Raw genomic sequence first — 12,558 nt, 5'->3', positions numbered from 1 at the left:
TGTCTAGAGAGTATGCAGGAGTGTATCATCTCAATCTTCTTCATCACAAATATGTCGAGGCAGTGATCAGCACTGAGATTTTCTTCTTCACAACTATATTGAGATAGTGACTGTGTTCTTTCTTGTTGATTTGGGGTAGCATTAGATGTGCTGTAGCCATGAAAATTGGTGGAGAGGCTAAAGCACATGAAATCTCCAAGACCCAGAAATGGTTTGGACAGATTGTACTCGGTTTGGGAGATATTAAAATAATTAATATTTTTAATGGAGTTCCTAAGTCTAAACTTGGGAAAATAAAATATTAATGGGTATTGATATAAAACTAGGTTAGAAGGTTCCAAAAGTCATGGATCAAGCCAGATCTAATTTTAGCCGTTGATTAGAGATTTAATCTCGGCTGTTGAAGGACCAAGAGGAAAAGTATAAGAGGAGGCTTGAGGGTCAATTGGAGAACACACCAGAATGATCAATCATTCGATTTTCTAGACTGGGGTTGCTAAGCAAAGTCGAATCAGTGATCAACAACAAGGAGCAATGAATACTGGATAGAGAGGCAAAGATAGTGCTGAGAGACCAACGCAAAGGTAGAGAGCAAGACGCAGCAGCCAGAGCATGCCACACAAAGCCCAGCAGAGAGTGCAGAGGCCAGAGGGCTGGCGTCATCCACATAGAGGGCTGTCGGAGTGATGTAGAGGGTCCTAGAGGCTGCGCAGTGCCTCATAGGGCTGACGCAGAGGGTTCTGAGGCTGACACAGTGCTTCAGAGTTGCTGGAGAGGGTTTCACGGGATAGGTTTTCTTAATACTTGTTTCAGAATAGAGAGGTATTACTGCCGATTGTTTTTCTTTGTCAGGTGAGCCAGTTTGGCACCTAGTTGTACTCAAGTAAATATTGCATAATAATAAACCCCGAAAATAGCTACACCGGTTTACCCGCATTAGGTTTTTCCGAGGACATTTATCCAAAAATAACAATGTGACTTGTGTGTTTGTTTTCTATCGGTCGTTGATCTGTGATTCTGTAGATGTTGAGGCTGTATTGTGTTTATTTCGTTATTTATATGTTTTAATTTTTAAATAACTTGTTTGAATTTAACAAGTAGAAGAAATAAACCAGAGGAATACAGATTAAATTTCTAATGGATAGACTTAGAAATTTCAACATGGTATCAGAGCGTGGTTGCAGATCACAAGAGAGGTGAAGGCATCAGCTAATCAGAGCATTTGCAGCATAATTAGTTGTCCCGAGTGATAGAAGCTGATCCTTGTAGAAAGCGACAGAAGAAGGGTTGACGTAGAGGGATTCCGTCATCAGTCTAGGCCAGAGAGGCCAGAGCAGAGGTTGAGGAGGGCAGAAAGAGGCTCACACAGAGCCACATAAAGACCAGGAGGGTTGATGCAGTTGACTGAAGGAGCTGTTTTTCTAGTGTCGGGATTGTGTAGAGCCCAGAGGCTCAGTCCTTCAGTTGCTGGGGCATAAGAAGCTGTGGGCAGTTTGTGGGAGCGAAGCTGGTGGGGTACTGTGGACAGAACAATACCTAACAGTGAAAAACCAAAGTAGAGGGAGTTGCTATCGAGGCAGATTTCTAGCCAAGGAATCTGCATCAGTGTTGCGGGTGCACAGAAGATCGGAGAGGTGCAACTTAACAATTGGCAGGAGGATTTCTAGAAGGAAAATCGTGACTCAGAGGGAATCCAGTAGAGAACTTCTAGGCGAGAAGTAGAGAGACTCAACAGGAGTTGAAGAGAGAACTTCCGAAGGGAAGTAGAGAGACTCGGAGGAGTTGACAGAAGAGAAGAGAGATGGTCATGAATGGGCTGAGGGATCAGGATAGACTGGACGGAGCGTCCAACTTTGTGGTTTGGAAGGCCAAGACCCTGTCCATTCTTGATAGACATCGCATCAAGGCCTTTGCCTTGAGAACTATGGTGATCCTAGTTGACCCGACTGAAAATGAAAAGTTTGAGGTGGCAATGGCGAGGGCGAAGTGCATCATCCTTGATGGGGTCAAGGATCATGTGGTCCAACATATTGCCGAGAAGGAGACGACAAAGGAAATGTGGGATGCCCTGAAGAAATTGTACCAGCATACTTCCGTGCAGAGGAAGATGTTACTTGAGAATCAACTACGGTCATACCAGATGCAAAAGGGGGAGAAGATAGATCACTTCCTTGGTCGGTTGAAGGAGATCTGGGACCAACTGACTTCCATAGGGGCCATGCTGGATGAAGAGATGTTGGTGAGGACCAAACTTAACGCAGTGTCCAAGGAGTGGGAGACATTTGTCCAAAGCATATTGGGCAGGGCGGATCTTCCAGATTGGGAAGAATTGTGGGTGTGATTCAGGTTATCTTTTGTTTATAGATGCATTAAAAGAATTACATACATAGTTTGTAGCTTAACCAAAGAGAAACTTTAAATGTGCACATGTGAGAGAAAGAAGAAAAAGAGCATAAGAAACAAGAAGACAAGAACTTGATAACAGAGTTCGTCCCTCCTGGACTACATCTCTGGGCCCTGCTCAATCAATGGGGAGGCCTTCATTCATTAAAAATGGCATCAAAAGCAGTTACATTCATTAGTGACGAAAATGGAGCATTATACCTCAATGTTGACAAATGCCCGAAAATTGGAGAGCTCTGTTGCAGAAACTGACACCACCAATGGATTCCCGTCACCGAGAGGTGTAAAATCCATATAAAACTTGCTCAATTTTGAGTTTGGACCAAAATCACCCTCCTGCAAAAATGTTGCTCAAGTAAGGCTCCACCAGTGTTTCTCAGTGCTCAGGGTTCCGCCACCTAGTCTCAAAATCCGTGCCCGTTGATCTCTCCCCTTGAAAATGGTAAAAGAATGAGTTTAAATAACTTAGGCAGATTAAACCATAATGCTGTTATGGTTTATTTTTACCAAACCCCATTTTTAAATAACCATATAAAAAATGCATGCAAAGGTCAGGATGTTCAAAGTTTTACAGAAGAATTTAGGAAGCAAGCACTAAATCTGGGTATTGCACTTGATACACCTGAAATTGTAACTAAATACATTGGATCGTTCCATAATTATATTAGACATTCATTGTTATTGTTTGAACCAACCACCATTGGTGCAGCTAGTGTAAAGGCCATTCACATTGAGAACAGGGGAAAATATGATAGAAATGACCAATCAAAGAGAACGGCAGCAGTCAAGAGAAGGGGAGCAAAGCCCTCTTGTACCCATTGTGGGAAAGAGGGGCATGATGAAGAGAATTGTTGGAAGCTGCACCCTGAGCTGAGACCTAAAAGGAATGACATAAATGGGAAACAGAAGGCCGTCGCCACCGTACAACAAAGCCAAGATTCTGAGTCAGAGGAAGATGAGAAAGTCACAGCTATAGGATTTGCACGAGGTAGGCCTGTTGACTTGGGGTCTGATTCTGGTTATGAATCAAGGATTTCCACCAGAACACTTCCCTCGGCAGGACGCCACGAACTTAAGGAAATTAACCACCGCATCCAAGCAGAGATTGCAAAACTAAGGAGGCTTCTACAGGAGACGAGGGAGGAAAACCAAAGGTTACTACACGAGTTGCAAGCCAAGGATGGGGCCTTGCAACAGCCGCAACATAGCTATTTGGAGGTAAAAAGCGATTTTCCAATTTCATATGATTCTCATGATGATGAATTTGCTGCTTTTGAAAACCATACTACAAGGATTGGATCCAAATTAATGAAGAAAATGGGATATCAAGGAAGAGGCCTTGGCATCAAAGGCCAAGGCATCATCAACCCCATAGAAGTCAAGAAGTTTCCGCGTCATGCAGGACTCAGATACACCAAAAAGGAAATGAGGGAAAGCTCCAATACAGCTAGTAGCCAGGCAATGATAGACGATCAAATTCCTTCCTCACAGTCCAGCGATAGTGAGGGCTCCATGAACACCTTTCAAAGAAACACCAAGGGGAAGTGCCCCAAGGCAGCCCCGAAAGTTTGGAGGAGAAAGAATCATTGTAGTCATTGCAACAAAGAGGGACACCAACAAATCACATGTCCGATGCTCCATGTTCCAGAAACATCGCCAAAGGAGCCGAAAGATGAACATGTTCAACAAATGAATCCGCACCAGTCACAATGGTCTGCTTTGTTAAGATGGTTTTTTTAGGAGTAGTAGCTTGTTATGGCCACCATTGTAAATCATACGTTGCAATGTAAAAATGATGACGTGTTTCCCATCACTTCAATATGCAACGATGATATTTTGGCATTTCCTTATTAATATTTGAGGCATTAATTACTTTTTATGTAATCCTTGGCCAATGAGTGTGTGTTATGAACTCTTGGCAAGGAGGGGTTGTTGAGTCATGTGTGGTGTGCATGATTGCAAGAATGTACCAGTTACACGTACAGGAGATTGACAGTGTGAATTGATAGTGTGCTAATGCTTTTGGAGGACCAAAAGCTCCTTAGTGGGGAGGATTGATCTAGGACGATCTCGAGACAATAAGGGGATGGATAAGACTCGAAATTCAAAATGGCAAAAAGGAGAATTTGGTGGCATCATTTGAGAGGGCTCGTCTTCCTGATCGCGATGGTGTGAACGATTTGTCAATCCGAGCTCGTATGCAAAAGATAGAGCTCTTCAAAGATTGGTATGGCAGAGGAAAAATGGGGCTCACAGTGCACCACATGGCATCCCAATCAACACATGGGACCCACATGGCAGCCCATCAAACGCTGACACATGCCAGCCCGTCATTAGCCTCCTAAACCTACACAAGAAATATTGAGGTTATTATATCAAAACCAAATCAAGAAAAAATATATATAATAATAACGATATAATAATATGGTTATACCATACATGGTAAAAAAGTTATAACCATAAACCAATATAAAACAAATAAATGAACTATATATTATAGCTCATAACCTTATCCCCAAACCAAAACACATATACAAATGGTTATAAAACGGTGGACGTATATGGTTTAACCATATACCATATAAGGTTATGGTGGCCAATGTATGGAGGCATACATGGCAAACGTATGGTGGTTATAACAAGTTGGAAACCCAACGAAGTTCAAATGTTCAATGCATGAAGATTGTATGGTTACAATGTATGTCATAACAAACCACCACATATGGTAAAGTCATAAACCATATGAAATCAACGAATCTCAACGTATGGTGCACAAGGGTTATAACCATATAACGAAGTTCCATATAAATGCAACGGTGAATGAAGAAACGGATATGGTGAAGATTCCATGGAGATATGGTGGTTGGGGGGGCAGCCACGTGGTGGTCCCGTCCCCCCCTCAGCTTCAACGTACAAACCTGATTTAATACACGATTCCATAGGTAGATGGACTCGGTGAGTGTGGTCCCGTGGAGTACGGGCCCACTCCCCAATGAAATTTAAAAATATATATTATGTATTTAAAAAAAAGGCATGTAGTTTTTATATGGTTATTTAAAAATGGGGTTTGGTAAAAATAAACCATAACAACATTATGGTTTAATCCGCCTAAGTTATTTAAACTCATTCTTTTACCATTTTCAAGGGGAGAGATCAACGGGCACGGATTTTGAGACTAGGTGGCGGAACCCTAAGCGCTAAGAAACACTGGTGGAACCTTGCTTGAGCAGCGTTTTTGCAAGAGGGTGATTTTGGTCCAGACTCAGAATTGGGCAAGTTTTCTATGGATTTTACACCTCTCGGCGATGGGAATCCATTGGTGGTGTCAGTGTCTGTAACAGAGCTCTCCAATTTTCGGGCATTTTTCACCATGGAGGTATAATGCTCCATTTTTGTAATTGACAAATGTAACCTCTTTTGATGCCATTTTTAATGAATGAGGGCCTCCCCATTGATTGAGTAGGGCCCAAAGATGTATTCTAGGAGGGACGAACTCCATTATCAAGTTCTTGTCTTCTTCTTTCTTATGCTCTTCTTCTTCTTTCTCTCACATGTGCACATTTAAAGTTTCTCTTTGGTTAATCTATAAACTCTGTATGTAATTCTTTTAATGCATCTATAAACAAAAGATAACCTAGATCAGGGTGGCTCTTCGCCAAGAGGAGATTAGGCGATTGAGCAAGACGGGAAGTAGCAATACAGGAGTCGAGATCAAGAAGGAAGAGGAAGAGGATGCAGCTCTGGCATCTTCGGGAATACAAGAGAAGAGGAAGAGGAAGGACCCCCCGAAAGTCAATTGCTTCCACTGTGGGGAATTGGGTCATTATGCGAACCAATGTCCAAGGAAGAAGAACAAGGGAGAGGCATCTAACTCTAAGCTAGCGCCAGTGAACGCAAAGAAGGAGGTCGAGGAGGATGCTGATTGTGCCATGAGTGCTCATATACCTCTAAAGAAGAGGTGGGGAGACATCGAGCTGTAGTCAAGAGGACTACAGGCAATGAGGGGCAAGATCCTTGAGGTACCCAACCTCTTGGATTATACCTTGCTATGGGAGCCCCGAAGAGAGAGTAGTAGGACTGGCGGATGTCGATAGAGACGGATGCAGATGAAGTGGCGGAGAGTGCTACAGTGCAAGAGTCCCCGGGCAATGCAAGGCTAGCAGGCTGCAACAGTGCGAGAGGCATGGAGAGTGTTGCGCTAGTTCAGGATGGCACAAAGAGGTGTACAACGGTGCAAGATGCAGGGAGTTGTTCTAGTAGCACAGAGGTCAGTAGAGGGAGCACTTGTTAGCGATAGAGGGAGCTTCAGCATCTGGAGTGTTTCTAGCATGACAGGGATGTCAGTAGTTGGGTGGATCAATTACTTACTTCTCAGTAACTGAGTTGCAGTGCAGTAGCGGTTAACAATAGCATGATGCAGCATGATGAGAGGGGGTTGCAGTGCAGATGTAGTGTTGGGAGAAAAGACCAGCAGCAGCACAGATGCAGAGGGAGCTACCGTACGGATGCAACAGTGGCAGTGGTAGGGCCATGGGTAGCAGTACAGGATGCAGTAGTGCAGAGGATGTTGGGTGGGGAGGCCTAGCATCAGCACAGGTATCGGTGCCAGATAATCAGAGTGATGCTCAATGAGGAGTATTACTAGAGCACAATCCTCGCTAAGAGGGAGTGTTGATTTGGGGTAGCATCGAATGTGCTCTAGCCATGAAAATTGGTGGAGAGGCTAAAGCACATGAGATCTCCAAGACCCAGAAATGGTTTGGATAGATTGTACTCGGTTTGGGAGATATTAAAATAATTAATATTTTTAATTGAGTTCCTAAGTCTAAACTTAGGAAAAATAAAATATTAATGGGTATTAATATAAAATTGGGTTAGAAGGTTCCAAAAGTCATGGATCAAGCCAAATCTAATCTTAGCGTTGATTAGAGATTTAATCTCGGCCGTTGAAGGACCAATAAGAAAAGTATAAGAGGAGGCTTGAGGGTCAGTTGGAGAACACACCAGAATGATCAATAATTTGATTTGCTAGAGCGGGGTTGCTAAGCAAAGTCAATTCAGTGATTAGCAGCGAGGGGTAGTGAGTACTAGATAGAGAGGTAGAGATAGTGTCGAGAGACTAGTGCAGAGGCAGAGAGTGAGATGCAATAGCCAGAGCAGGCCACACAGAGCCCAATAGAGATGGCACAGAGGCTAGAGGGCCTGCGTCATCCACGCAGGGGGCTGCAGGAGTGACGTAGATGGTCCCAGAGGCTGTGCAGTGCCTCAGAGGCTCTGACACAGAGGGTTCTAAGGATGACGCAAAGCAGCAGGAGGCTGACGCAGTGCTTCAGAGCTGCTAGAGAGGATTTCGTGGGACAAGTTTTCTAAATACCTGTTTTCGAATAGAGAGGTATTATTGTTGGTTGTTTTTCTCTGTCGGGTGAGCCAGTTTGGCACCCAGTTGTACTCAGGGAAATACTGCATAATAATAAACCCTCAGAATAGCTGCACCAGTTTTCTCGCATTGGGTTTTTCCGGGGATATTTGTCCAAAAATAATGATGTCACTTGTGTGTTTGTTTTCTTTCAGCCGTAGATCTATAGATGTTGAGACTGTATTGTGTTTATTTCGTTATTTATATGTTTTAAATAACTTGTTCAAATTTAACAAGTAGAAGGCATAAACTAGAAGAATACAAATTAAATTTCTAACGGATAGACTTAGAAATTTCAACATTTCCTTGCACCAAGATCATCATCATAGATATGCTGAGACTGTCACCACCGAGGAGGTTGAGACTGTAATTTTCCCCTGTAATTATCCACGAAATTGCAGAGGTATCCGAGATTGTCCTCCTATAATGCAAATTTCAGACCTCTATACCCATCCAAAAAATTCAGAGAATTCGAGTTCCTATTCTATTCTTTTGTGCAGACCCTAGCTGGGTATTTATAGTAGTTTGTCCACATATTAAGCCGACATGACTTCTTTTTATATCGTTTGTAGGTCGACTTCTTCAAGAGGGATTGTGCTTGTCTTTGGAGGGTTGTTAGACATTTTTATAGACTTGTATATATTCAACATAGGCTCAAGAAGAGCTTCTTCATACATGACATTGGCTCTTTGACTTATTAATAAATCCTAAGGCTCTCAATTGGAGCCACTAACAAATAAATCGCTTGCTCATGAAACCCATGCAACATGGCATACAAAAATAATTTTATTTCTTTCATTTCATCATTTACAAAGATCATGTCATTATGAAGACCGAACCTAGTTACACTTTCTTCAACAAGTAAGAGGGTGCTAAATCCCAATGAAGCAATGACAAGTTAGACCCAAAAAATGGAAATGATATAAAAAGGCTTAGAATATGACATGGAAAGTGTCAAGTATGGTGTAAGGGATAGTGAAAATGCTTCTTCAATCCAAGTCTTCTAAGTAGTGCCCCTCCTATAACCCTAAGGCCTCAAGGGACGTCCCACTAGACTAGGGCTAAGGAATCACTCCCTTGGTAAGGTGAAAGAACAAGATTTACAGTCAAGATCAATCAATTTTCCACGCCACCCTTTTATCCATAGTAAATGCCCAAAACATCAAGTATAAGCACCCGATTGCAAAATGATCAAAGTACTTGTTGAGTAGAAACCCACCTTCATTTAAGAGGAATGTTGGATGGTGAGAGGTGCATGGTTGTGGTTGAGGCATATGGCATATCATTATCAAGAAGTGAATCTCATGGATTGTTGGCTAGTTGGCTGCCAAATGTAGGAGAAAAGTTTTCTCCTATGGGGTTTCCCATTTTGGTGGGTAACATCTAGCTCCAACTCGAGGACATGAGCTCACCGTAGAGTGCATTATCTACATGCTCAAACGGGGATTTTATGAGAACTCCAACAATCCCTAGGCTCGTAGAACTATTACCTACACACTCAAATCAATTTTTTTGGAAGCATGTGCACTGGGTGTTGATTGTCACCCTTGTTTTATATGACAATAAAATCCATACAAAAATAAAATCTAACTAAATGCTATCTAATCTATGATGCAACACAACAATATGAAGAATGCAATAGTTAGGATGCTCACACAATATGCAATGCAACTAACTACATAAAACATTAATTAATTTCCATTAAACAAAGTGAGGTATTTCCCTCCTACTAGTGAGGGAAAGACTTCACCATCAAGTTTAGCAATATAAAAGTACCCAACCCCAACCTTACCATGAATTCTAACTAGGATAGGGTTCCTATCGATGAGAAAAGGATCAGCTGCTTGGTATTCTCTGCTTGGCCTCTAAACCCATTATTTCTTTTGAAATGTCTGTTTCTTATGGATATTTTTGACATGACAAACATTTTGTGAAATCTACTTCCTTCAACTTTTCAGGGCCCTTTGACTTGAAATGACTTTGATCTACACCATTAGGAAATTTGGTAACCTTTGGTTTTCAAACAGTCTTAGGGAATGGGAAAGGCTTCATATCCTCCATATGTTCAAGCATGTGTGGTTTGTTGTAAAGGATAAATGGGGCTCCATCAATGGTAGGTATAGTGGCATATGGCATATCCATTTGCAATTGCCGTCTGATTGAGGAACACCATTTCCTAGACGATAACATTCCCTAGGCATTTGGCATATCTATGACTACAATATCCATCAACACATAAATATCTTTATTAGCAGCCAAAGGCACCTTGACATTCTTCATGAGGCCAAAGACAGCTATAGATTTGGAGTCAAAACCACATACATTCTTATATGATCTAGTGATCTCCATTTCCAATTGATTCATGCTACTTAGAGGCATTACATTGGCAGAAGCACTGGAATCAAGCATACAAGTTGTTTACCACTAGAGACAATAAGAATGGCTCATGCCCTCCACTTCTTTTATCATTATACATGTTTTGTGGGATAACTGGAGGATCCTCAAGCCCATTAGGGTCCATATGTCCTTTTGATGTTATCATATAAGGGCAATATTTTTAGAATTGCAATGATTATTTATTCACAAATGTATAGAGATGTGATGCATCGAGATCTATTAATATTCACACCTTCCTCATTTTCACAGTTTTGTGGAATAATTGTGTGAAATTTCAAGTAGGATTAGGTGTTGCTTGAAACGAGCATATTAATTAGAAAGGACTGCTTATTTTAAGTATTGTGTTTTAATGGAATGGCTTTTGAAATTTTGTCTTCAAATTAATCTGTATTTACATTGATTCTGAAATTTGCATTATTTTTGGAAAGGTCATCACTATGTACTGGTTAGGGATGTCAGGCCACTTTGGGCTTGGAAATAGCAATTCTCTAGCTACAGTTGATGTGGCAGGGGCATATATTGTAAGTATTGGCATTCATATGATTTTGTAAGTTGTAAGATTAAGTCCGTTAAACCCTGGGTAGCCTGGCACTTCTTTTAATATAGTTCATATTTCTTATGCAAGCTTCTAGTTTCACACTGTTCAATAATAGTGACTTCCGTTCATTCTTAATTCTGTTTTACAGGGCCTATCGAAGCATTCAACAGTCCTGTCAGGCATATTGCTATTCATTATTACCTATGCATCACCATTCCTGTTTCTCTTTGGCTCGCTGCTTTGTTCATCTTTCGCAAAGGGACAAAACAACACATGCACTGATAAAGAAGATGGAAATTCAGGATATTTCGTTCTAAAGTCAATTGCCCTTCCATGTATTTTGCCATTGGCTTTGAATTCTGTTGTGCTGGTTGGCTTCACAGGCATATTATTTCTCATGAGAAATCATCTATTTGTTTGGAGTGTATTTTCTCCAAAGTACGTAACAATTACTACAGGCATCCATTGGATCTTCTTGCACATACAAAGTATATGTTTATGAATCTGATTATCAGAGGGGGAACCTTAAATTATCTATTCTGTAACTGATTTTTTTACATATTACATCAGTGAAAAGATCAATTTTTCTAGGAAGATAGAAATAGTTCGTTGGAGCAAACTTTGCATGGAATATTTCTTCTTTAGCTTGTTACCCAGACAGACTAATCATAGGCATATGAAGTATGCACATCTTCGTTGCCTGTCTTTCTATGCTTGTGAAATGTCTGTTAAAACTTAAAAAATTCATCTTCACTGTTGTTGCTTCTTCATAATTATCGTATAAATCTTGGAGAGCGTATTTAACATGAATAGAATCTAATCCATATCATTCTTAATGGTTTTACAGGTACTTGTACGTTTGTGCAACAACAATCTGTGTTTACATCGCAACATCTTTTATTGCTATCACTGGATTCTATGTGAATTTTGTGATGTTTGTGAGGTCAAAATCGTCTTTGCTTTGGATTCATATGAAGACATGAAAGCTTAAATTATGAAGTGGACACAAGAAGTTTTGAAGTTGGTTGAAGAGTACCATTACCTTGGGAGCAAGAGGTCACTGCTCTTTTGTTTTCATATGAACCTTTCATCCAGAATGAGGAAAATTATTGTTGCAGATCTAAAAATGAAAAACTGCACCTTTGTGAAGATAAGGGTCTTTGCGGTTTTCTCTTTGATTTAGATTCACATGTACTTATTAGTGTAAAGCTATTGTGTACATCCTAAAATGTAAAACCTATTTTTCCTCAGCATCAATGTTTTCAAAACTAAACTAGTTGGCACCAGAAACTGGAACTGGTAAAAAAAACAGAGAAATGGTCAACCAAAAAATATATAAAATATTCAATTTCGTTTTATATGTATATTCACGTAAATCCATGTTAATCCAAACCATGAGACACAGATATACAAAGTTTTCTCATGTACATAGCAAGGGTGCATACTGCCCATAACCAAAAAAGCACAGAGTTCAGTCCATGTCTGCACCAAATTACATAAACAAAGAGGCTTTAAATGGCCTTTATCATCCAAAAATAAGCATAATATTAAGTTTTAACTAATAACTTCAGACTCTACAATCTAATCAAATGAAGAATTCATCTAGAGATTCCTCCTCTTGGCCTTGTTTGCTTGGAAGTTTTCATGATAACCTTGCATTGTGCCTGTTAGTTCATCGGAGGCTTCTTTGCAAGGTTTTATATTCTTCTTGCATGTGCTAAGTGTTGTTTCAACTTGTGGAAACCTGTCCACAAATTTCCTTCTGACAATTGTTACCTACCATTTTACCCCCAACCAATCAGCA

The 12,558-nt window shown here is 40.7% G+C and overlaps 1 protein-coding gene across 1 annotated transcript in view; it reads left to right on the top strand.

Moving 5' to 3' along the window:
- Window positions 1-12,112, top strand: part of LOC149184180 (Alkaline-phosphatase-like family protein) — a 234,020-nt gene extending 221,908 nt beyond the window's left edge. The window contains 3 exon segments of the mRNA XM_089417414.1: window positions 10,645-10,737; window positions 10,903-11,192; window positions 11,602-12,112. Coding sequence (XP_089273540.1) covers window positions 10,645-10,737; window positions 10,903-11,192; window positions 11,602-11,737 — 519 coding nt within the window. The 3' untranslated portion in view covers window positions 11,738-12,112.
- Window positions 12,113-12,558: the final 446 nt, after the last annotated feature.

This window comes from Pinus tabuliformis, chromosome 3_2 (genome assembly GCF_031772625.1).
Source record: "Pinus tabuliformis cultivar Carrire ecotype Pingquan chromosome 3_2, CPIR1, whole genome shotgun sequence".
Classification (NCBI taxonomy): domain Eukaryota; kingdom Viridiplantae; phylum Streptophyta; class Pinopsida; order Pinales; family Pinaceae; genus Pinus; species Pinus tabuliformis.
Note: the sequence above shows the minus strand (reverse complement) of the source record. Positions and strands in the feature narration are given on the sequence as shown.